Genomic DNA, 25831 nt, shown 5'->3' with positions numbered 1-25831 from the left:
AGTGCAGACGAAGTCTGCTAGCAAGTAAAAAAGGATGTATGTGATGCATCATTTTTAATATTTTAAAAGGTTTGCAGATGTTTATTGAGGAACAAAATGCATCCAATACATTTGTTCAACATTTGCTTGAAAGCATTTTCACACCTTCTGTTATTGATTCCAAATGTAATTTCTTCATCTTTCTTTCACCTTGTTTCTTTTCCTCTCTCTCCTCTTTAATATCTCTCTCTTTCCTCTCCAGATCTTCCCTCAGTGTCTCTCCTCCAGAAGACTCCCTCCTCTCCAGTCAGCTGCCTCGCTACAGGTTTCTACCCTCACAGAGCCTCACTCGTCTGGAGGAAAGATGGAGAGGAGCTTCATGAGGAGGTGGACCACGGAGAGATCCTCCCCAACCACGATGGAACCTTCCAGATGAGTGTTGACCTGAACCTTTCATCAGTCACACCTGAAGACTGGACGAGGTACGACTGTGTGTTTCAGCTCTCTGGTGTGAAGGAGGAAATCATCACCAAACTGGAGAAAGATCGGATCAGAACCAACGAAGGTAAGAGTGAGATCATCTTCAATGATAATTAATAAACTATTTTATTGTTTTGATCTGTTCTAACCTGTTTCATCTGCACCGGTCTTAATTTATTGTATTCAACAGTGAAGCCCAGTAACATGAGCGTCCTCGTCACTGCTGCAGTGGTTGTTCTTGCTCTCATTCTCATCGGTGCTGCTGGATTCATCGTTTACAAAAAGAAGAAAGGTGAGAGAGAAAAAGGAAAGATTTCACTACTTTGATTTCAGTCTTTGAGTTGATTTATTTTATTCAGGTTGCTAAATTAAAACAAGCATCAGAGAAAGTAAATACAGTCAGCACTAAACAGACTGAGTATAAACAGATACTCAGTCTGAGTGAGTAGAAGAGAGGAATAAAGTGACTAAAGATAATCTGGCATTTACAACTGTGACTGAAATTATTTGTCTTGTTCTGATTTCAGCCATCAGCCCTCCATCTTGTAAGTAAAACTTACTTTGGTTCTATTTCAGCTGATCTGACTCACACTTCATGTTTTAGATTAAAATATGTTTCACATTATTGTGCAGATGAACCTTTTCAACACTGTTTCCTGTATTTATTGTTTATAAAAGTTCAATACAGGATGTTTGTTTGTGACCTGCAGCTCCTGACAACAGCACAGAGCTCTCTGAGCAGCTGAATCCAGAGACCTGAATGACAAACACACTCAGTGACTCTCCTGGTGACACTTTATTTAGCTTTGATGAACTAAAAGACAGTAAAAAAGTAAAAGATGGCTTCTTGCATTGTAAGTAATGTTATATAAAGAGGACTGATTGAAAAGGTGGGACTGTTCTATGTTATATGACTCTGATTGTTTTATTTTATTCTATTCTAATTCTAACTTTACAACTTGTACATTGATCAGTTTATAGAAAACCTGCATAGTAATTTTGTAGTAAGACATTAAGCAGTGGTGACGTTGAAGTCGGAAGTTGTGTGTGTTCATCTGTGAAGATTATATTGAAACATGTAAGAATCATAAACTTGTGTTTGTCACAGAGGTGATTTTCTGCGATATTCTAAGATCTAATTTAAAAAGTCTATGTTACGGCTTCCTCCGTTATCTATGTGTATGTGTGTTGTGCAGCTGTGTCATGCTAAGCAGGATGTGCCATCCCTTGCCGAGGATTGGCTGGCATGAGACCTGCCTACTTCCTGGTTCCGCCGGTGATCTGATTGGTGCGGCATCTGGCAATCTCCTCCAACCACCTACCGCCTTCCAGACCATCCCTCTGCTTAAATAGCTGCCCTCAGTGTGATTTGGGCCCTTTTGACCAACTGGCTTTGTGTGTGTTGAGCTCTTTGTCTTTCTTGTGTTATCTTAAACCTGTGAACTATGGAGAGGAAATTGGGCAAGGATTTTAGTGGGGGCAACTGACACCAACCAGACACCTGCAGGTGAACCTTGTTAGACACACTAGGTTAGAGGGTGCTGCTTATTTTTGTATTTTTGATTATTGATGAAATTGATTGATTTTTGAAGTAGCAGGAGGCTATCTCTCATTTTGGAGAGACCTCTATAAGTTATATTTATTTCTTTGAGTTAAGCAGCATCCAACAGCCCTTTTCCCGTTCTTTTTGTAAACCCTGCAAATAAATAACTTGCAGTTTTACCAAAAACATTCTGGTTCATGTTGCTTCCCTTTTCCGCACTAGCTGGGTTTGTAACAGGCTAACTCTAACTTTACAACTTGTACATCCGTTTATAGAAAACATATACAGTAATAATGTAGTTAGGCACTTGGTAGTGGTGACGTTTAAGTCATGTGACCGTGATATTGTCTGTTAACAGCCAACATTATTAGAAACAGGGCAATGCTAACTTCAGGGTTAGCCTCCAAAATATGTCATTGCATCTTTTTGTGCTGATGTTTGTCTTTTCAATAAAATCCTCACATTTTAACAAGTTTGGTCCACATGCTCATTTGTGACGACACTTCAATATATTACCTGAACATTCAGTATTCTCACAGAGGATTTGAATGAGGAGATTGATATCAATGTGAACTCTGAGCAGAGTTAGCTCCCAGACAAGGTTAGCTTAGCTTAGCATGAACACTGAAGTTAGAGATTAAACAGAGAGCCAGTATCTCTGTTAAAGGAGCCTTCTGACAACTAAACAGCTGACTGACTGATGTCCTGTAACGCTTCACCTGTGAGGAGGTCATAAGATACGTTTAGAAAGAAAGAGAAACAAACTGAGACTGAGAGACTCAGAGTGAGATACATGTTGAAACATGTTTATTCACAGTAGTGATCTGAGCTGATGGTTTACACAGATGAAATGTACAAGAAACATACAACAATAATAGAAATGACTTAAACACAGAGGAACCCTGAGAGAAAATGATTAAATGTTACTATATAATACTCTAAATAATCAATATCACCTGTTTCTGTGTGATTTCTGACTGTTTGCTGCTCATCCTTCATTAACATCTACATGGTAATACTTAGAAATCTGTCTGCTTCACCTTAATCAATGCTTATTAATAATGCTTATTGATATTGTTAATTGGTAGCAGCAAGTTATATGATTGACAGCAACCAAGCAACCCAAAACCTGTAGCCTGTCCCTGATAGGTGCATGGAAATATGTGATGTCACATGTTTTTTTACCCAATCTGGATGACTTCAAATGAGACGACAAAACTATAAATTCTGTGACATGAACTATTCACACCTCCAGGTGAACAACACGGACATCATAAGATAGAGAGCCATATTGTTTCCAAATTAATTCCAGAACTTACAGAAAATCTTTGCAAAAGTTACTTTCTCACAGCAAAGTGAAGTAGCTTTGTGTTAAAGTCCTGAGAGATGTCACATGTTTCTCTGTAACAATCACAAGACATGGGGAAAAAAGAGGAAGTCAACATGAAAAAAAGTCATATGATATGATTATGAGGAATTAATTCTTAAAAACTCATCTTAATCTTCATCAGGATTGTGTAGATGTGGTTTTATAAGAGATCAAAAAAGATAATCCTTTATTGATCAGCAGAGGAGAAATTCAGTTATTGCAGAGTAAAAAGACAAAGTAGAAAAGTAAGCACAACATAATGAAGTAAGCACAAATAATGACAGTAAAAAGAAACAATACATATAATCACATGTTTTCCCCCATTAGAGCTCTGCCCACTTCAAACATGCAGCACGTGATTCTGGAGAAACATAGATGATTGTTGAGTCTCATTCCCAGGTCATCAGATACCAGAACTTTGGGTCGGGCAGCTGTGAAACTCTCAGCCTCTATTTCATACATGTCTTTGCTGCCATCTAACGGCTGTTTAGTGGTATTATATACAGTATTACAAACAGGGCTGTGACACTTGTATTGAGAAGCCTGATTCCCTTTCAAGTGTCTGATCTAGAATAAGTTATAGGTGGTGATACAAATGTAAATGGGGACACATTCTCTGAGATCTTAACTATTTTTTTCCTCTTTGTTGACTTTTTGTAAAATCTGATTGGATGAGGGAAAGAGTTGGTCATCCTAAAAGAAACAAGATGCTGTTCCGTAAAGAGCAGAAGTGGAGCCATTTTCTTCAGGAGTAGTTGAAGGTGGAGTCGACATGGAGGAAGGGAATGGTCGGTGACGGGGCCAGAAATTGGAAGATCAAGCATGGACATTGTTTCTTGTTACTTATTTATCTATGTATTCTTTTACAGAGAATGCTGGTGGGTGAACTGGAGCAGGCAGAGAAAACCCGTACAGAAACCCAGAGAACATGGTCGCTCCACTCAGGTGACAGTTATAACCACTGAGTCATAGTTATCAGCTGCGACAGCATCATCAGAGGCACTGTCCTCCACTCGTCAGGTTTTGAAGAGCTTGGTGAATCTTTTCCACAATGATCTCAAACTACTGGTTCTTCTCACCGGCTGTGTCTCTGATTGAAGGACATGTATCGTTGTGTTCTCGTCTTCAGCGACTCTCTGCTCCTCCTCTGCTATCAGAGCTCTAAGTCTCATCACCAGACTCTCCTTCATCTAAATCATCGACTCATTAAACCTCTCAAGTTTTTTCAGGTTTGCAGTCAGGGTTCTGCTCTCGCTCACCATGGCCTGTAATTCCTCCTCAATCATCTCATCGTCGTCCTTGACGATGTCTTTCAGGTGGACACATTCAGCTTTGAGTTCTGCAGTCTCCTGGTTGTCTGAGTCATAGAGGTGAAGCAGTCCGTCATAGCAGCTGAACCTGCTCTTGAGCTGTAAACCCATGTTGGATTGAGCCATCAACTCCAGTCTGAGTTTATCCTTGTTCTCCTGAATCAGTCATTCAAGCCGGTGTGTCTTAAAGAAATATCCAAGTGCCCTGACAAGAAGCGGGGGTCATATCCCAGTACATATGGAATATGTAACGGAGTGAAGAGATAGTCTCTTCACTCAGAGAACCAAGGTTACAATGTAACCATACGATATATTCAATGTAAAGTTTGTCTGGACTTCACAGTGAAAAAGCCTGTTTTTACAGTTTGACACTGGTTCAGTGTTAAAGTCCTCCTCAGCCACTGAAACAGATATACATTGTGTTTTGATCCTGTACCTGTCAAAGACAAAGCCGGGCCAGTCCAAACCAGCACTGATGCTTCATTGTTTCACTGTTCGGCTGTTTGATGTTATGAAACTGTCAGTATAAAGTGAAACATGGGACTGTTCACTGTGGAGTGAGGCAGGTTTTGAATGTATACAGGTAACAAAATGTCAGGTAATAAAAAAGAAGATAAGACAAACCATTATTTCTTATACAAATTTCCATTCTGATTTCACTCAATGATTCAGCTGATCTCATGCTACGACTGAAGGATGGCGTAATAAAGACAAAGTTCAGACACAAACGTACATTAAATGTGTTAAGTTGTCCTTCTTGAAGTTGAATCTCCATCAAATAATGTTTAACATCTATCTCTATGTCTATATACACCTCTATGTCTGAAACTACATTAAGAAAAAACAGAAAAACCTGTTGAAGACCATTTACCCCTGTCTAAACCTCTCATCCCCACTGGAGGGAGCAAAAGACACAGTGAGGGAAGGAAGGAGGCGTGTTATCCAAACAGAAAACACCTTTTTAAACTGAGTTTCACTAACAAGCACTAATTTAATCACATTTGAGAAATATCCATAGAATAGAATTTAGAATTAGGCAGAGCTCTGTTGCACCATTACAATTCATCTCTGCTAGGGCTGCCCCCAAATAGTCGACCAAGCACTGGTTGACCAAAAACTCATTTGCCGACCAAAATTTCATTGGTCAATTGGTCGCAGGGAAAAAAAATAAAAATATTTGGAGCTGTGTCTTGTCCATATATATATATATATATATATATATATATATATATATATATATATATATATATATACATATATATATGTATATATACATATATATATATATATATGTATGCGTCGATTAGTTGACAAATCGCTCTAAATGACGACCACTGGTCGACCAACAAAATCCTTGGTCGGGGGCAGCCCTAATCTCTGCTTAGTAAAGCAAAGTTTATTTATGCAAACCAAAGTTAAATAGATTAATTAATTTGGAGCTGCTTCCCAAATTCAAATAGATTAAGAAAAAATATATATTTGTGTGCTTTTGGGATCTTGTAAGTAAAAAGTAGAGGAAAAAACACTAACTTGCAGCTGCTCTGTATTTATTAATAAAATATCATATTGTTCCCTAATTACCTAAAAGAATATACTTGAAATACTTAAATTAGATTAGCTCAGTTGTTTGTTGCATTATGCTGCTTTTCAGCTGTTTCTGGAGTCATGTTAAGTTGATTTTCTTGAGTCTCTCAGATCACCAGCAGAGGGAGGACTTCGACCACTAAATCATAAAAAAGGGAGCCAATTCTTTCTTCCTTTCATCTCACAATAAAGTGATATTCCATATACTAATTTTACAAGATAGTGATATGATTACAGTCATAATAAAGCTGATTTCCCCTTGCAGGGCCAAATTCCTGGATGCCCAGGACTGGGCAGGATGTACTGAATCAGAGCTCTTCACAGGTGACAGAAAAATTGTGGGAATCATCCACCAACCTGCAGTCAGACAGACATCAAATGTCACTCACTTGAACTCAGAGATAAGACAAAACTAATTAGAAACCCAGTTACTAAATCTGAATCTGTTAGGTCCTGTTGTTGTTGTTGTTGTTTTTTTGATCACCATAGTTATTTGAAACACAAAGTGAGGGAGTTCACTGGAAAAGCTGTTCCCAGCTCTGTGGTCTGTTTTAAAATAATGACTTTGCTGAACTAACTGTATTGTTCACTGTTAACACTTCTCTGTATGTGAGTGCTGTTGGTGAGGACTGGATCACTTGGAGGCGGTCTGAACTATTTTTGTCGTTATAAAGTGTCGGACTTCATCAGTCACATGGTCCTCAAAACTTGGAAGAGAAACTCTCTCTCCTCCTCTGCCAGGATAAACAACAGTGAACATTTGAAAAAACTGTGAGTTCACTGGAGAAGCTGACCTTGGGCTCTGTGGTGTTTTTGAAGATATGGGATTTTCCCAGTTAATATTTATTCATAGTTAATACGTTACTGTATGTGAGGGGTGTTGGTGAGGACTGGATCACTTGGAGGCGATTTGGACTATTTTGTTCTCAGGACAGAAACACTTTCACTTCGCTCTGCCAGGACAAACAACAGTAAACAGCTGATCCAGCTTGGTCCTTCACTCAGTCGTCTTCATCAAATCAAGATGAGAACGTTATTGTTGTTGCTTCTCTTCTGTCACGTTTCATCACCAGGTAAGATCACATTTTAAACCTTAAAACTCTTTAAACTTCACAGTCCACTCGACTCTTTACTCCGACTTTACAATTTTACTTTCAGTGGAGCAGCAGAAACTGTACTTTGGGTGGGTCAGTGCAGAATGATGTTGGCCCTCTTTTCCCAGGACAAAAAAGGACTTTAAAAACATAGAAGTAGCAAAAAGGACAAACTGCGACAAACTGAAAATCTTTGCAACCCTCTGCATCACAATAAGAACAAAACATTGCCTGTACAACATGAAACAATCAGAAGAGCTCAGTCTATAAAGGCTGATACAACTAAAACCTGTCTGTTACATCCTGATTCAGACTAAAACATATTTGCACCCACAGAAAGAGCAGCACATCGTCTCTACAGCACACAACACTGTTCATTAACCACTTTAGTGCACAAAGTGATGAAGACAAAACCAAACAGCAGAGAAGGTGTTAACATGCTGCATGACAGAGCAAACATCAGACAGAAGACACACATGTAACACATCCCTTTGTATTCATTACAGTCACTGTAGCTTCAGTATTGATCAGCTCATCTGTTTATACAAATGAGCAGTAAAATGAATCAAAGAATGAAAACAGCCAGCAGAGCAATGTTTGAATTAAGAGAGAACAACACTGTATTACTGTCCCATATTATGAAAAACATGTTTTCTCTGGTCTCTACATATATAAGCTGGTCCTCCCTGAGCCTGCCAACTCGCAGAATGAGGAAAGCAAACGAGTCCTGCATGGTCTCTGCAGTCCACCCACTGGTAACACGGCACTCCTACGGGCTGTTCAGATTCTGCTCCTGTCGTTACGAAACAAAAGGAGTCATTATCATAGGCCGGCCTCCTCTGTGCGGTGATAGGAGATATCTGAGAGGGGGCGTCCATCCCCGAGGTGAAGTTTGGTGTGTCCAGCGGTGAGACAGCAATGTTTCGCAATGTCGTCGTTCAGAGCAAGACACGCAAATTGCTCTGTTGTTGGTTGTAAAAATCAACATAAGTGCCTATATTCTGTCCCAGCTACAGTACATTATGTGTGTGCTAACCACTTCACATCGGACTGCTTTAGTAACGAGGGGCAGTACAAAGCTGGCTTTGCCTCGACACTGACCCTTGTAAAATGATCAGTTCCAACCATGCCAAACCCAGCAACAGCACCCGAGCCACCGATAAGTGTCGCCGCGGTTAACAGTATTATCAATAGCCTACGAGTATGGTGAAGTCAGCTGGAAATTGGCTAACTAGTTAGCCTGACTTCGGTCCACTATGCAATGGCGTTTGAAACGAGTTTAATGTTAATAATATTATGATGGAGCTTGGTTGTCAGAGTTAAGTCTGGAATAGGCCTGCACGATATGAGGAAAATCTGCCATGTGCAGTAACACTGTTCAATATTGCGATGATGATAGAACTTGCAATACATAAACAAATATTGAAGTTTTTATATTATTAACTATACAGTTAATGATGGCTAAGGTTAGTTTTGAATTGTTCATGTAGGTCTTTATGGTTGTATTGCAGCTGGTGATGGAGGTTGGTTGTGTTTCCTCTAGAAGTTGCAACAACTGCTCATCATGTTTTACACAGTACCTGTGTTTGTAACACATCGTCTCTCCTGAATCCAAATTAAGTCCATATAGCAGAAGTGCTGTTTCTTTTCACCACAAGGTCTTCGTCGACCTCATTTTCATGGCTTTTCTCTCCTCCCTTAGCCATCATAACCTGGACACCACACAACTGATACCGATTAATTTTGTCAGGGTAGTTAACGGCTAGCTGGGGCTTCATCTGATTGGACATGGTTTCCGGGGCTTTGTCTGATGTCTAAATGTTGGCATGCTCAAGATGCATGCATGGCGCATGTAAACAAAAAAAATGTTCTTATTCATCGTGTGTCAGGCAGTCTTTTACAATGTGTTTATTGCATCTGTTCATATCGCGATGACGATGAAAATTCGATTTATCGGGCAGCCCTAGTCTGGAAACGTGTAGACTGACAGACAGAGACGATGTTAACAGTGTCCAAGAGTTTGGAGACTATGTTGGACACAAACACTGTTTTTGCTAGCTTTTAGCCATTAGCTACATGGCAGTAACTGTAACAACACAGACAAACAAACAAAGTATCATATTCAGACACACTAACCATTCTGAAACGCCCCGCTGCAGCCGCAGAGTCTGTTTTTCTTAAGGAGCCTCTCCTTCTGGGTGTGATTCTGGGTCACACTGGTATGGTTGAACAACAGCATCTCGGCGATTCATAGAGATACATCCACTGTAAACATTAGCGCATGCTACCGCTAAGGCGGCATCCTCTCCCTGAGAAGGGCATGTAGCATGCAAGGCAGGTGTTGACAGACGCAGCTCATTAGTATTTAAAGGTGCAGGCACAGAAACAGCCTGCTGTCAGGAGAACAACTTTTAGGCAGCTGAAATTAAGGACCACAGATGGGTTTGGGGCAATGCATTTCAAATACAGTGTTGTTGGACCTCTGACAGCTGTGTGAAATTGGTGAATATGGGACAATTAAATCTGGTTGAAATGTATTGATCAGTCTGTAGAGAGAACAACTTTCTCTGTCCTTAGATTCTCGACTCAAGTGAGGAAAAACCATATTACAATAAAAAGTGTTAATGTTATTGAGGTCTTTATTGATTCTTCTTTTTGTCCTTGTTTTTTCATGAAATCATGAATGACACCATCAATGTTATATTGAACTATTTCCTGATTGTATTGATAATATTCCTTTAGAATTGCCAGCTGCATTTCCTAAATACTGAAAAGTAGTCACACAATCCAAACAGTGGAACCTCACAGAAACAGCCTCTTCATACATCTGAGAAAAATCTATTTAGTCAAACATTATTTATTTTTAACATTTTAACTGTTAATTCATAGCGGGATGTCCTGTTTGGCCCACAACAGTACAATATCCAAAAGAACTGTAAGTTGGTTCTGATTTCTCTGGATAAATGAAACGTTGATGGCGTCGATGAAAGTAATGTTACATCGACTGTAAAGCCATGTGTTTATTAGGGGGCCAAGCCCGAGGGGCTGAGGGAACGCGTATGCAAGCATACACGTTTCCTAGGACCAGCGGTGCTAGGAACCCTATTGTAATTGTAAAGATTTTTAGTTTTATTTTTCTCTGGCCAAAAGTGGTGCTGCAGGCTAAACCGTGCAAGGGAGGGCGGTGCAATTTGGAGGGTCAGTCCAGACTCCTGCGAATATCTCAGACACAAAAAAACGACAATTATCCATCTGCAGGGGGCGCTATAACCTAGGCCAACACGTTTTTGCCTATAACTCCCAAACCGTATGTCGCACATTCACAAACCTTGTATCCTGTGATTCCCCGAATGGCGCTGAATCACTTTGCAATCGGCCACACCCACTTCCGGCAGAAAGTTTTTTCGCAAAAACTGGAAAACCTACTTTTTCAAACTCCTCCTTGGGATTTTGTCCGATCTGTGTGAAACTTGGCACGTACACTCTTCAGCTCGACCTGATCTAAAGTTATCAAAAGTATTTTGCTTTGTCAAAAAATGCGCAAATTATTAACAAACAAATTTCTGTAGCTACCTACAAAAATGGAAACTGTTTGATATCTCGGTCAAACTAAATGCTATTAACACCAGCTGAATTTGCCGAATTTTGGGCACTAGGGGGCGCTAAAAAGATGGGAAGTTTTTATCTCCTGAACGGCTTCACCGATTTTTACGAAATTTGGTCGGTGTGATGTAGGGCCAATCCTGAGGCCATATCTTGAAGGTGGTCATGACTGGTCAATGTGGGCATGCCTTATTACAACAAATCCAAATCGGCACACATTCAGCCTTTTGCACTTCCAGTGCACTTCCTATTACAGCGAATACCACGGCTCAGACGTTGGCCTGTGCCTTCACTTTTGTCCCGAGCCCATCAACCTTTGGGGCCAACTTCCGTGGCCTCTGCGGTGCGTGGGGTCCGAGTTGCGCGGGGGGCTTGGTCCCCGTTCATAACTGCTTGCAGTTCCAATTAGATTCATTTTTGTATTTTCTGTGATGATAAAGTGCATTCTGACTAAACTTGGCCCATTACTGGCTACACACCTGCTTCAACTAGATCAGACTGTTTTAACTGAATCATTCTGACTTCATATTTCTGAGTGGTGATAATGAGTGTGTTTTCATACTGAATGGAGGCTGTTTGTTCTGCACATTACATTTAAAACTTTTTTTGCATTTTGCTCCTTTGCAGCAAACACACACACTTATCATATTTATATTTTCTCTTAGCATCATTTTTAGGATTAGTGTTATTTATACGCTCCTTTGTTTGTCCTGCAGTGCTATACTCGGCGACGCAATTCATAACTGCGTCAACTGGAATCCCAAACATCCCAGAATTTGTGCTGACAATAGAAGTTGATGAACTTCTGATGGGGTACTGTGACAGCAACAACACGCTGGATGTGAAACAGGACATCGTTAAATCATTCTTTGAAGAGAATCCTGAGCAGCTGCAGTTGTACAAACAAAGGTGTTTCCAGGTTTTGCCAGACACCTCCCAAACCTTTGTTCACGGTTTGATGAGTCTCTTCAACCAAAGTGGAGGTACAGTATGTAACATGTTATAGCCTATTTAACTTTTTACTGTTCTGCATCTTAGTTGTAAAGTGACCCAGGGCCTCAAGATACCAATCAGGTCAAACTCTAACATCATTTTACACAGAACCTGAAATAGATTCATGTAAACCATCATATCAGTTTGTCTTCAGTGGTGGACAGTAACAGAGTAAATTTACTTGAGTACTGTACTTAAGTACATATCCAGAGGATTTGTACTTTACTTGAGTATTAGATTTCTTTGGTACTCTTACTCTTACTTGAATACATTTCCAAGACAAATATTTTTACTTTTACTCAAGTTAATTTCTAGGAAGGCTGAAAAGTACTCGTTACTTTCAGGTAGCTCTTTTTTAGGGCCCTATTGTTTTTCAAAGGATCATAATTTTTCTTCTCATTAAATGATCGCATTATTCACTGCCTGAACATGCCCCAAAACTCACCAAACTTGGAATATAAGTCACACCTGGCAAAATTTTTTATAATCTATTGTTGTCCTGAATTTACGTCACTAGGTGGCGCTGTTATTAAGGAAAGTGCGTTTTGGCTAATAACTCCCATATACTTTGTCACACATTCAAAAACCTCATATCCATGCGTTCAGTGAATTGTGCTGAATCTCGTGGTATAGGCCACGCCCATTTCCACCTGTGGTTTTTTTTTTCGCTCCATCGCAAAATGTTGAAAACCTACTTTTTCGAACTCCTCCCAGGCAATTTCACTGATTTGCACGAAACTTGGCACACAGCATCTGTGGACCCTCCTGACAAAAATTTATTAAAGGATTCTAATTAGGACAAATAATTTCAAAGTTATTAAATAACAACTTCCTGCAGATTTGGTTCAAAGCAGGAAGTGTTGGATATTTCCACAGTGGTGTGGTCTAATGACATGAAACTCAGGTTACTACTTACCCATGAGCCCCTGAGGCCCTGTGCAAAATTGTATGCGATGACCACAATGTGGCGCTCTTTAAATTCAAGTATTTTATATCTCCACGTTGGTTTTACTTATTGTCAGTGCCATCCTGAGGACAGCTGATAAACGGTTTATCCATCCGCCACTTGGTGGCGCTCTGGTGTCACTTTAATTGTATAATTGGCCCTGTGCCCACACCATAACACTTATGGAAATGAAATTCATAGAGGTGCGATAGAATGGCCCCTGTGACTCACACACCAAAAATGACCAGCAGGTGGCGCTATTTTCAATGCAAAAGCCTTTTCGCTCATAACTCCCACTTAATATATTGCACATCATGAAACGTCATACCTATGTGTTCCCTGAAGTGAGCTGAATTGTTTGGTGTAGGCCAGGCCCATTTTTGCAGTAATTTTCCATTTGAAAATTGCAAAAAATGAAAAACCTACTTTTTCGAACTCCTCCTAGACAATTTGACCAATTTGCGCCAAACTTTGCATGTAGCATCTGTAGACCCTCCTGACAAAAAGTTATCAAAAGAGTTTAATTAGGACAAATAATTTCAAAGTTATTAAATAACAACTTCCTGCAGATTTGGTTCAAAACAGGAAGTGTTGGATATTTCCACAGTGGTCACGTCTAATGACATGAAACTCAGGATACTACTTCCCCATGAGCCCCTGAGGCTATCTCCACAACGGTTCATTGGATTAATGCGAAACTTTGTACACTTATTGTCAGTGCCGTCCTGAGGACAGCTGATAAACGGTTTATCCATCCACCACTAGGTGGCGCTCTGGTGCCAGTTTAATTTTATATTTGGCCCTGTGCCCACACCATAACACTTATGGAAATAAAATTCATAGAGGTGCTATAGAATGGCCCCTGTGACTCACACACCAAAAATCACCAGCAGGTGGCGCTATTTTCAATGCAAAAGCCTTTTTGGCTCATAACTCCCACTTAATATGTTGCAGATTATTAAACCTCATCTTTATGTGTTCCCTGCATTCAGCTGAATTGTTTGGTGTAGGCCACACCCACTATAGTGCTAACTTTCCATTCGCAAAATCGCGACAAATGAAAAACGTACTTTTTCGAACTCCTCCTAGACAATTTCACCAATTTGCACCAAACTTTGCATGAAGCATCTGTAGACCCCCCTTGACAAAAAGTTATCAAAAGAATTTTGATAGTCCATAAACTGCCCGAAATGTAAAATGACAAATTCCTGCATATTGTGTTGAAAACAGACAATCTTGCATATCTTTACAAACTACTGTCTGATTACCACATAAATGTTCATCTTTGTGTAGTATTGCCTTATGAGGCATTGTGTAAAATTTGGTGCAAATCGGCCAATAGATGGCGCTCTGGTCGCAGTCTAATTAGATTCAATGGGATTAAATGGGGAAATCTTCAAGTCCCCTTCAAAACTCATCGACCTTCAACCTCTCCTTGTCCCTCATATTTTGAGGTAGACACTCCATTCCAACTTTTAAAGAGTCAGAAGACCTCAAACTATTGGGCATGTATTCAGTTTTTGAAAATCTTTTACGGTTTCCAAATCATCCCAGTTTTAGTGTTAACCTCTCCGCACCCACCCGCCCGCCGACGGGCGATTTCAGATAAATGACTGTATGTCTACACTGCGCAGTGACGTATCCCGCTTCAACTTTCATCAATATGGACATACTATACGTCGTTAGAAAGGGGAGAATCTCCGCAATTCATTCATCCAGTTGATTTTGCAGAAATCATGAGCACCAAACCATAAATCATTGATATTCACCAGCATGGTAAACGTGAGACACAAGAAACACACGGCGACTCCCTACCTTTGAAGCGGCCATAAAGCCGTAATATGTGTCCATTCCTCAATTATCTATATTCCAGTTGTCCGTAAGAATCCACTGATCAAAAGCATAAAAATGGTTTTTCATAAAATTATTCCAGCTTGTGAATATCGTCCTGTAAAGTCCATTTGTTTACCGTCTGCCAACTTTGTCCGGCAAATAAAGTCCATACTTTACCGGCCGCACCGAAATGTTTTCTAGTTCCTGTATGGTGATTTTGGGTATGCTTGTTTTCATCACTTTGCTGGCTACAAAATAAAAGTGTCCCCATCTTTTTCTGTTCAGTTTTCACCCCAGCAGAGCCCCTGAAGTAGATCGAGCGCTGCCTGTTTGAAGGACGAATAGACTTTGTTTACTGTTTTTCGCTGCCTTAGTATAGGAATAGCGTATTGGCTATCGACATGTCAATCACTCAGGCTTCTAGCCAATTATCTTACCTTTCTAATGAGGGCAGGTGTGCCCAGGTCAGGTATTTATGAGCCGAGGGGTTTCCGTGCGTCTGGCGACTTGTGGGCGGACTTTACGCAGCAGACGCATGGTGAAGAGACGCAGCAAACATTTACATTTCTTCGTCGGCATTTTCATAGTTTACAATGGCGAAAGCCAGGAAGAAATCCAAATATATCCGAGAAGATGACCAGGAATGGACTATAGCATCATCTGATGAGAGTCAAGACAGTGAGTATGACTCTGAGAGAGAGGAGATGTTCGCTCAGGGACTTGACGACATCTTAGATCGGTGAGTAACGTTATCTTTGATCATTTTTTATTTATTTATTTAGCCATGAGTGAAATTTGAATGAAAGTTAGTGGGTGGGGTTTTTTTTTTTATGATTACAGTGAACAGTACAGTATACATTAGCATGTCATAAATGATGCTAAATGGTTAGCGCCCCAGGGCCTAATTAGCCTCGCTAAGCCTAGCAAGCTAGCTAGCTACTCAACTACTCAACTAAAGTTATGTAATCCTTGTAATCCTATTCTATAATGTCAGGGTTTTCCCTGCCATTATACGGCTTAGGCGCGGCACCCAAGCGTTTTTGCCTCCCGCCTAAGCAGGGTTCTCCCCAGACGGTGGAACAGCGGCGCTACGCCGCTATACCGCTAGGTCAGCGGCGCTATACTCCGCGCGTGACGGTGACGAGCGTCCGTCCCCCGGCTGACGGTGATGAGCGTCCGTCCCCCGGCTGACGGAGTTGGTGACCGTCTGTCCGTGTCTCCCCCCCCCGGACTGACGTTGACGAGCGTTCGCACCCCCCCCCCCCGGACAGACGGTGCGCCGCAACACTAAAAATTTCTGGGGAGAACCCTGAATGTAATTCATTTTGAGCCTCTAATTCCCTTTCATTTAGATTTTTTTTTATCAAGCTTGTAAACAAACTGAACTACATCTTTTTCACTGACCAGACACTGGGAATATTCCCCCAATTCAATTATTCTGTTTATGTACAGTTATTTCCCTGATGTTTTTGTGTAATATATATAATATCATATCCGTGTTTATTTGTTTCCTATGTAAATAACACCCCATTGAAATGCATTTATATATTTTTTCATTATATTTGGTAACATTTGTGCATTGCATTGTGTTTTGTAGGTCACAGTCTGACAGTGACGTGGATTGGGAGCCTCAAAGTAGGACACTCAGACGCCAAACCCCATCTCCTGCTGAAGGTGGTCGGCAGAAGCGGCAACGATCCTCCTCTGCATCCACCAGTGCTACCTCCCCCACTGCATCTTTCACTGCCCCCTCTGGCTCAGGGGACGCTGCAGCTTCTACACCAACTGCTGGACGTCCCCGTGCTGCCAGACGTGCCCGGGGGAGGGGCAGAAGAGGAGGATCCTCCAGAGCACCTAGCTCCCACACGGAGGAACAACAGTGGCATGATGTGGGGGATGACGACGTTGAGCCTGCTCAAGTTGCCTTCATGCCGGTGAGACAGCCTGGACCACAGCAGGAGACCAGAGTGGCAACCAGTCCACTGCAGTTTTTCAGACTGTTTTTCACCGACACAGTGCTTGGGACTTTGATGGCAAACACTAATGCCTATGGAGCAAAGAGGCATGAAGGGAAAAAAGAGGTCTGGCATAACATTGGCGTAGATGACATTTTTTCTTACCTTGCCATGGTAATATACATGGGGATGGTCAAGTGCCCTACGCTGGTGGATTACTGGAAAGGGTCCCGCCTCTATAGCCTTCCATTCCCCCCCTCTGTGATGTCCCGAAATAAATTCCTCAGGATTTCTCGTGCTCTCCACATGAGTGACATCACAGCAGATGAGGAGAATACAGCTAAGAGGGGGACACCAGCTTATGACCGCCTGGGCAAGATCAAGCCCCTTTACAGCCAGATTGTCAAAGCCTGCAAAGCCAACTTCCAGCCAGAGCAACACATCGCAATTGATGAAAGGATGGTTGCATCAAAGGCCAGAATCTCCATAAAGCAGTACATCAGGAACAAGCCCACTAAGTGGGGATACAAACTGTTTGTTTTGGCAGATTCTGGCACTGGCTACACGTGGAATTTTTTTGTTTATGAGGGGAAGTCACCTAGCGCTGGAAAGGGACTGAGCTATGACTCTGTCATGTACCTCATGGACTTCGATTCCCTTGGTACAGGTTATCAGCTTTATGTTGATAACTTTTACACAAGCTCCCAACTTTTTCTGGACCTGCTAAAGAAGAAGACAGGGGCTTGTGGTACCATCCGCACAAACCGGGTTGGTTTCCCCAAGACCCCCATCAATGACTTCACCAGGGGCACTCCTCGGGGGACAATCAAGTGGATCAGGGACAGTGAACTCCTTTTTGTGAAATGGATGGACACTAGAGAGGTTGTCATGTGTTCCACCATTCACAAGGCATTCACTGGTGATACAACCCGAAGGAGAGTGAAGACAGCTGGACAGTGGGCGGCGATCGATGTCCCCATTCCAGCACCAGTCAAGGACTATAACCAGCACATGGGGGGGGTTGACCTGTTGGATGCACTCATTGGGTACTACAGCGCCACACACAAGACAATGAAATGGTACAAGACATTGTTCTATCACTTTTTGGACATTGCGGTTGTAAACGCTCACATCCTGTACCAGCAGTGTCAGAGGGGGCAGTCCATGACGCAGAAAGAGTTCCGCCAGGCCCTTATTGAGGAGCTTGCAGACCAAGGACCTGCGTCAACGTCCCAGCCATCCACCTCAAGTTACACTGCACCCCCAAACCCAGCAGCATCCCACAAGCCGCATTATTTCAAAGAGGGGCAAAATGTGGCTAAGCGGGATGCAGGCAGTGTCGGCAGACGCCTTTGCACGCTCTGCCACAAAAAAAACACCCGTTGGCTGTTCTACATGTGGTGTTCCCTTGTGTTTTGTTGCCACAAGGGACTGTTACAATGAGTGGCACACAAAACATGGGATGTAGAATGGCCCACAATGTCCACTTACGTCAGTTATGCCCATGTACAGTTGTAAATACTTCATTTTTGTAGATTATTTTGTTTTTTATACATTTTCCACTACTTTTGCAGGGTTCTCCCCAGACGGTGGAACAGCGGCGCTGCGCCGCTATACTCCGTGCGTGACGGTGACGAGCGTCCATCCGTCCCCCGGTTGACGGCTAGGAGCTCCCGGCTGACAGCGATGAGCGTCCGTCCGTCCCCCGGCTGACGAAGTTGATGACCGTCTGTCCGTCCGTCCATGTCTTCCCCCTGGGACTGACGTTGACGAGCGTTCGTTATACATACAGTAATAGTGTATTGATAGATAATACAATCCTTGTTTGAAATTCAGTTCAGTATAGTCTGTCATTTTTGTATAATGGTAACTATTCTGTAGTGTCTTGTCACATGACAATATCTCAATATGGCCACCTAGAAGCGTGTGGAAACCCCTCCAACCACCCATCAAATGAATGTGTGAATAAATTATGTTTTGAATCATGGAGAAAGGTTTTATAGTCACCAAAATGCTTCAGTAATGTTTCCAGTGTCACAGAAGTGAGTAAAAGCATTTGGCACAATTTGGCCATTTGGAGACGTTTTGGAGAGGTTCGTGGACGCCAGTGACACCACAAACTAAAACCTCCATAACTCCCATAAGGGTAGGCCTAGAAGTCTAAAACTTCACCCAGGTGTAGTTGACAAGATGAGGAAGGTATGTGCTATATTGCCATATGCCTTACATAAAGCACATCCTAGTTATTGTTATTCAAATATGACCTATTATTTTCGAAGACAAAAAAAATGTTTTAGAGCCATGTTTGAACTGATGTCATTTTGGTTGTGTGTATGGAACATGCTAAATAAACACATTCACAGAAACTAGAGGTTGTCAGCTTTCGAATGGCGTATCATACATCCATGTCGGACTTGTAGTTCTTGTGTTGTCAGTTTTTCCATTTGGGTATGCTAAATAGGCGAAATTACTGAAAATGGGTGGGTGTGAACAGGTTAAGGATTTTTAGGCCGTCTTCTGATTTTATAATGGGTGTGTATTGCGTGAGCTACAGTGCATGACATCATCGCTATAGTGGAGAGCAGATGGAAGAACTGGAGAACAAGTTCTCTTTAACTTGATTTGGATCCCGCATCTTTTTCTTCACATAGACAATATATACATGGAAATGTAGGAATTCTTGTTGGCTTTCAGCTGATGGTCTTATTTCAGATGTAGGACTTACATTTTTGGCTGTTGAAGCCTCAGAGGGACAAGCACAACAGCAACTCCCCCATGAGCTGCAATTTCCTCCTCTTCAGCTTTCATCGTGCAGCAGGTGACATCTCACATCCCATCAGTTAATCAGTTCTTTTCTGACCTGGCTGGAGAACCAGTGTGCTTGACTGAGTGGTGGCACACAGACTCCAAAGAGCAAACAGAGTAAAATGGGACTACCATATCTGTGCAGTAAACACTGTTTTAGCACAAAGGTGACATCATCCAGTGTTTTGAAACCATTAAGGGAGTTTGAGCCTACCACTGTGAGCTGGAAGGTTTGTGAGGCTACTGGAGGATGATGCTTTCAGCTTCTTCCTGAAACTATTTCATTGCATCATGCCTCGTGTGCACATTCTCTTCAGCCAGCTCCAGAGGTGGACCATCGACTCAGTCTTTGTCCGGGGAATCATCTAGCAGTTCACACAGTTTTTCTGACTTCAGCATACGTAATTTCACACCGGCAATAGCAGGCCACCGAATTATAAAGCAACGACTTCTTCAGCTGAAGGTGCTTGAGCATGCCCCGACTGCAGCATGCATCGACAGCAGCATGCTCCAACGCACGTGGACTGCGAGGGCCCGTTCAACACTGCTTGCAGCTTTAATTTTTCCTTTTTTTTCTAAAATACTATTGGACACAAGTTGTGTTTGTCAAAGAAGGAAACCTATCACAGTGCACGCTCTCCACTGGGATCTACGTAAAAGCGGAAATACGTCATCCCTCCCCATAAGGATACCACCAAAGTAGCCACGCTCTCGACTGCGTTTGTCAACACAAAACCGCGACAATGGCTGCATCAGATGTAGTTTTTTGTAAAGCAGTGATTCTCAACCAGTGGTCTGGGGACAACATTTGTCTTTGAGGGGGTTCCAGTTCCCAACTTAGCTAAATGATAGAGAGTTAGTTGGATGGTGCAGGTTCATTTGGTTACAGTTTTAATGATTGTTAATAAACATCTGCATCTGCAACATCTGCTGTCCTCCTGTGATCCCATTCATTTGATTTGTTTTTATAGGTGTTTCTGCAGGCTTTATATAACATTGTGGTTCTAAAAGCAAGCACATCAATGCAGGTGGTTTCAAAGAGTTAATTCTCAGAAACAAGAGTTAAAAGGTCCTTAAATTTATTTCGAAAAAATTATATTAATCATTGATGTGAAAAATAAGAAATTTACTCTTACTCTTACTTTTACTTATAGTAAATTTAAAAGCATGTACTTTTGGATACTTAAGTACCTTTAAAAGCAAGTACTTTTTTACTCTTACTCGAGTAACATGTCGACTGAGCTACTTCAACTTGTAACGGAGTACATTTTGACCAGTAGTATTTGTACTCTTACTCAAGTACTGGGGTCAAGTACTCTGTCCATCTCTGTTTGTCTTCAGCGGTCCAGCCACTACCTGTCATTCATCATGTCCAGTGTTGGGCACGTTACTTTAAAAAAAGTCATTAGTTATAGTTACTAGTTACTTCTTCCAAAAAGTAAGTGAGTTAGTAACGGAATTACTCCACTATAAAAGTAACTAGTTACCAGGAAAAGTAACTATTGCATTACTTTTAAATATTCCCTCTTTTGAGCTCGGCATCCATGTATTTAGAAAATGTCTTTCTGCATGGTGGACCGGCTCCCGTTCTCCCTGATGTTTTTACCAGTAAGTGCTCTGAAGGAGTCAGCTGTTGATAACAGGAGCAAGTTCTCAACAACATACATGTAACGATGGAAATAGTAATTAGTTAGATTACCCGTTACTGAAAAAAGAGTAACGCCGTTATTCCCATCACTGATCATGTCAACATTAATCAGCTGCCAGTTATACCTGTTGTCACACAATGGACAATGTTTTAAGAGCATCATTTCACTGAATGTTTCATCTGTGAATCACTGTTAATTACAGTCTCTGTCTCTGTCTCAGGTGTCCATGTTTTACAAGAGGTGCATGGTGTTGAGTGGGATGATGAGACTGAGGAGGTCAAAGTTTTCGCTAAGTATGGTTATGATGGAGAAGACTTCATGAAATTGGATCCGAATACATTCACATGGATCGCTCTGAGACCTGAGGCTGTCCCCATCACAATGATATGGGATGTTGATAAATATTCAAGAAATTTCTTTGAGATTTACGTTACTCAGAATTATCCAAAGTGGCTGAAGATGTATTTGGAATATGGGAGGAGCTTTCTGCTAAGAACAGGTAGGATCACCTGACCTGATGTAGTTTATTACTAACTGTTAGTAGCCTCTTCGATGAAACTTCTTTAAGAAGCTGAAACAAGTCCTGTTGCCTAGGATAGATTACTAATAATAACCATGACTGTGAACCTTCATCAACATTGAACAGACAATTTAAGAAAATTGATTTTACAGTTTCAGTGTTTGAAAGTAGAAATAGTTCATCTGAACATTGACACTGTGATTGACATCCGTTGTCAATCCACCATTCTTAATATTTTAAGAGGTTTGTTGGTGTTTCTTGAGGACCAAAATACATCCAATGCTTTTGTTCAACACTTAGATTCACTGTCTACATCTTTCTTTTACCTTGTTTCTTTTCCTCTCTCTCCTCTTTAATATCTATCTTTCCTCTCCAGAGCTTCCCTCAGTGTCTCTCCTCCAGAAGACTCCCTCCTCTCCAGTCAGCTGCCTCGCTACAGGTTTCTACCCTCACAGAGCCTCACTCGTCTGGAGGAAAGATGGAGAGGAGCTTCATGAGGAGGTGGACCACGGAGAGATCCTCCCCAACCACGATGGAACCTTCCAGATGAGTGTTGACCTGAACCTTTCATCAGTCACACCTGAAGACTGGACGAGGTACGACTGTGTGTTTCAGCTCTATGGTGTGAACGAGGACATCATCACCAAACTGGAGAAAGATCGGATCAGAACCAACTGGGGTGAGAGTGAGATCAGAGGGTGCTGAAGGGGAGTGCATGGGAACAACAACAAAAACAGTAATAATAAACTATTATTGTATTCAACAGTGAAGCCCAGTAACATGACCGTCCTCGTCACTGCTGCAGTGGTTGTTCTTGCTCTCATTCTCATCGGTGCTGCTGGATTCATCGTTTACAAAAAGAAGAAAGGTGAGAAAGAAAAAGGAAAGATTTCACTACTTTGATTTCTTTAATTCAGGTTGCTAAATTAAAACAAGCATCAGAGAAAGTAAATACAGTCAGCACTAAACAGACTGAGTATAAACAGATACTCAGTCTGAGTGAGTAGAAGAGAGGAATAAAGTGACTAAAGATAATCTGGCATTTACAACTGTGACTGAAATTATTTGTCTTGTTTTGATTTCAGCCATCAGCCCTCCATCTTGTAAGTAAAACTTACTTTGGTTCTATTTCAGCTGATCTGACTCACACTTCATGTTTTAGATTAAAACATGTTTCACATTATTGTGCAGATGAACCTTTTCAACACTGTTTCCTGTATTTATTGTTTATAAAAGTTTGTTTATAAATGTTTATATAAACAAAGTTCAACATGGGATGTTTACTACTTACTACTACTTGATACTTACTCTGGATAAATATAGTAGTATTTAAGTATAAGTATATATCTATCTGTCTCTCTGTTTCTGCCCTGCAGCTCCTGACAACAGCACAGAGCTCTCTCAGCAGCTGGTCTGCATGTTGAAGTGTCCTTTGGCAAGTTACTGAACCCCAACCTGCTTCTGATGTGCTGGTCGACACCTTGTATTGCAGCCAGCACCATCAGTTTATGAATGTATTTATTAATTACTGTACTTCGCTTTGGATACAAGTGCTAATAAATGCACTAAATGTAAATGAATCCAGAGACCTGAATGACAGATATACATGATTACGAACTAGGACAACTGAAAGCAGCAAGGGTACCCTGAGAGAGGAGGGAACAATAATCACATTACTTTCTGTCAAAAAATTTAATTTAATCCACTAATTTAACACACTTTTATTCATTCATCTTAAATCTCACCTTACAAAAGTAGTTTCTTCATTAATTCACTCTTCTCTGTAACTCTGTCACTCACTGTGTCCACATCAAGGCACACAAGGACATCCTTTTCAGTGGCCATCAACAGAAAGGCAGACAGGCAACTCCTCACTCTGTTTTTGATGTAGCGAGGGTTGAAAATGAACACTCACAGGCTACCTGAGTTATTGACAGGGTCAGCAAAAACTTGTATGCCAACCCAAATCGGCATGTTATATCTGAGAAGGATTTTGTAGCAGCACAGGCAGCAGTCTTTGCAAGAGACACAGGTTTTGCTGATTATGTCAATCTTTTCTTGATCATCTGATTCCTTTTCAATTGCTCTAGTTGCGTCGTCACCAAGGGCGGTTGTACCGGCCTGTCCCATTGTTGTGCCAAGTTTCTCAGTTCAGTTTGTAGATTGGTAACAGTTGCCCTCCTGCCCTGCTGTCATACACAACTCGGCACTTGCTGAGTCCTTCAAGTACAGATTTAAGCAGAGCACTGGTGTGGATAAGGGGGAAGATTTGGGATGTAGGAGGGATACATCTGCATACACGGTGCCATGGGTTAGGAATCTTTTGTGCATGGCCTCAACAGCTCTATGAAGAATCTGGTGATGAATATTTACCTCACAGGTCTTTCCTGAATCACTGAGGCTTTCATCCTGGGCCATCTCTCCTGGCATTCTTGCTCTTCATCCTTTTCTGAGGCAGTGCAGCCTCCACTTCCAAATCTAGCTCATCCTGCTCCTCTAGCTTTTAATTTGGACAAAACAGACAGCTGCATCTTTGATGGCCGGGAAATCTCTTGCTGTCTCTTTCAGTGAATCTTGTGTTGTGGTTAACATTTTATGTGCTGAGAGGAAGTCCATTCCTCCAGTTTGTAGGTATGTTGATAGTGGTGAGGTGAACTCAAATATATAGAGAAATCACTGAGCTGTTGGCACAGTTTCATATCGGAGTAAGTCATCTTGGTATCCTTTGGCTTTGTTTCGTGCATTTGATGCTTCATTATGGCAGAGAGTTTGGATACCACTTCTACAAAAAGGCCGCCATGAGGTCTGTCATAGTTTCCTAACACTTTCCTCAGGGCATCATGTTTGGCCCACCATCTCGTCTCTCCAATTGGTGAAATGCATTTGTGCCTCTTGTCCTGGCTCTCGGTCTCCCACACACTCACTCTAGTAAATGATTCCTTGATGAACACAGCAATGTCGTAAAGGCTCCTTCTGTGGAGTTGGCGATGCACAGGCCGATGTCCAACTTCAGCCGCTCAAGTACTTAACTTAACAGAGTCACAATTTCGCATTGTACGACTGCAACCGTGATGTACCTCAAAATCACAGAACACTGATCTTTCCCTGTAATATCTTGAGTTGTGTCAAGCTGCACAGAAACAGCCCTGCTTTCTTGATGTCTGCAGAGATGCTCTCTTCAGTTAAATGCTTGACAGCATCGATTACTGCATTCACAGTTGTGTTGGACAGGAGTGTGATCAGAGAGCCTCTGCCTTGTGTGCCTGAAGCATGGATCTGACTGCTTGTTTCAATTACACTGCTGAGGTGCTCTTTTAAGCACACATCATATTTCCCCAACAGTATAATTAGTTCTAAGGAATTGCCATGGTCGAGACTGTCGTTGTCCAAAGTGTATGCAGATTCATTGTGCTCCTTCCTGTAGCTGAAGCCTCTCTTCCCTACGACTTTCACAACCTCCACTACATGTTCCAACTCTTCTTAACCTGCTCACGGTGTCCTGCCAGCTGTCTTCCCTCAAGGAGGTGACCAGTGCTTGCTCTGGTGTGCGACGCCTCTCTCATGCTCCTCTATTCTTTGGTGCACATGCCTCCAGCCTGTCAGGCCTCTAATGAAAGTACTTGGATCATTGGGCTTGTTAAAAACAAGGCAAACAAAACAAATTAAAGCTCTGGACGACAGGGTTTGTGGCATCCTGTTGTAGGTGAAACTTAATAAATTCCTGCCTCTTTGTGGAATGAGGGCGGCTAAAATAGTGCCTGATCTCCCTGTGACTCCTGCACTCCTATTTCAACAGTCTGGCTTGACTGAACACAGAGAAAGAGAGCGAGGCAGGAATGTTAATTTCACTAGTGTTATTTTTCTGGTTACCTATCAATGATAAATCATCATTTTAGCAAAGCAATGTTTTACTAATATTAAATGACAATTAAGCTGTAGTACCTGCAAACTGTAACTTTATGTCAAGCTAAAATCACACTGTACTTCTCATAGCATTATTTGAAAACAAAGGCAATTCTCACACACACACACACACACACACACACACACACACACACACACACACACACACACAAACCAGCCCTCCTCCCTCCCTACATGAAACGTCCCTCTTCATTCTGCTAACATTTCAGCTATTTTCTTACCAAATCCACCTGAATAGCTAATT

At 41.6% G+C, this 25831-nt stretch overlaps 2 protein-coding genes and 1 long non-coding RNA gene across 3 annotated transcripts; 2 read left to right on the top strand and 1 right to left on the bottom strand.

Moving 5' to 3' along the window:
• Positions 1 to 252: 252 nt before the first annotated feature.
• LOC115578606 (major histocompatibility complex class I-related gene protein-like) lies at positions 253 to 744 on the top strand (the record flags this gene model as incomplete). Its single annotated transcript, XM_030411652.1, has 2 exons — positions 253 to 544; positions 650 to 744. Coding segments are annotated over 2 exons (387 nt in total), but the record flags the coding sequence as incomplete, so codon positions are not given.
• A 3456-nt stretch (positions 745 to 4200) lies between these two features.
• Positions 4201 to 4754, bottom strand: LOC115578611 (uncharacterized). Its single transcript, XR_003983493.1, has 2 exons — positions 4631 to 4754; positions 4201 to 4555 (listed from the first exon to the last, which is right to left on the bottom strand). It is a non-coding gene; the product is annotated as an uncharacterized LOC115578611 (long non-coding RNA).
• A 2206-nt stretch (positions 4755 to 6960) lies between these two features.
• LOC115578597 (major histocompatibility complex class I-related gene protein-like) lies at positions 6961 to 22524 on the top strand (the record flags this gene model as incomplete). Its single annotated transcript, XM_030411643.1, has 5 exons — positions 6961 to 7338; positions 11679 to 11945; positions 21364 to 21642; positions 22040 to 22342; positions 22430 to 22524. Coding segments are annotated over exons 1-5 (993 nt in total), but the record flags the coding sequence as incomplete, so codon positions are not given.
• Between the last annotated feature and the right edge of the window lie 3307 nt (positions 22525 to 25831).

This window comes from Sparus aurata, chromosome 3 (assembly GCF_900880675.1).
Source record: "Sparus aurata chromosome 3, fSpaAur1.1, whole genome shotgun sequence".
NCBI classification, from domain to species: domain Eukaryota; kingdom Metazoa; phylum Chordata; class Actinopteri; order Spariformes; family Sparidae; genus Sparus; species Sparus aurata.
Note: the sequence above shows the minus strand (reverse complement) of the source record. Positions and strands in the feature narration are given on the sequence as shown.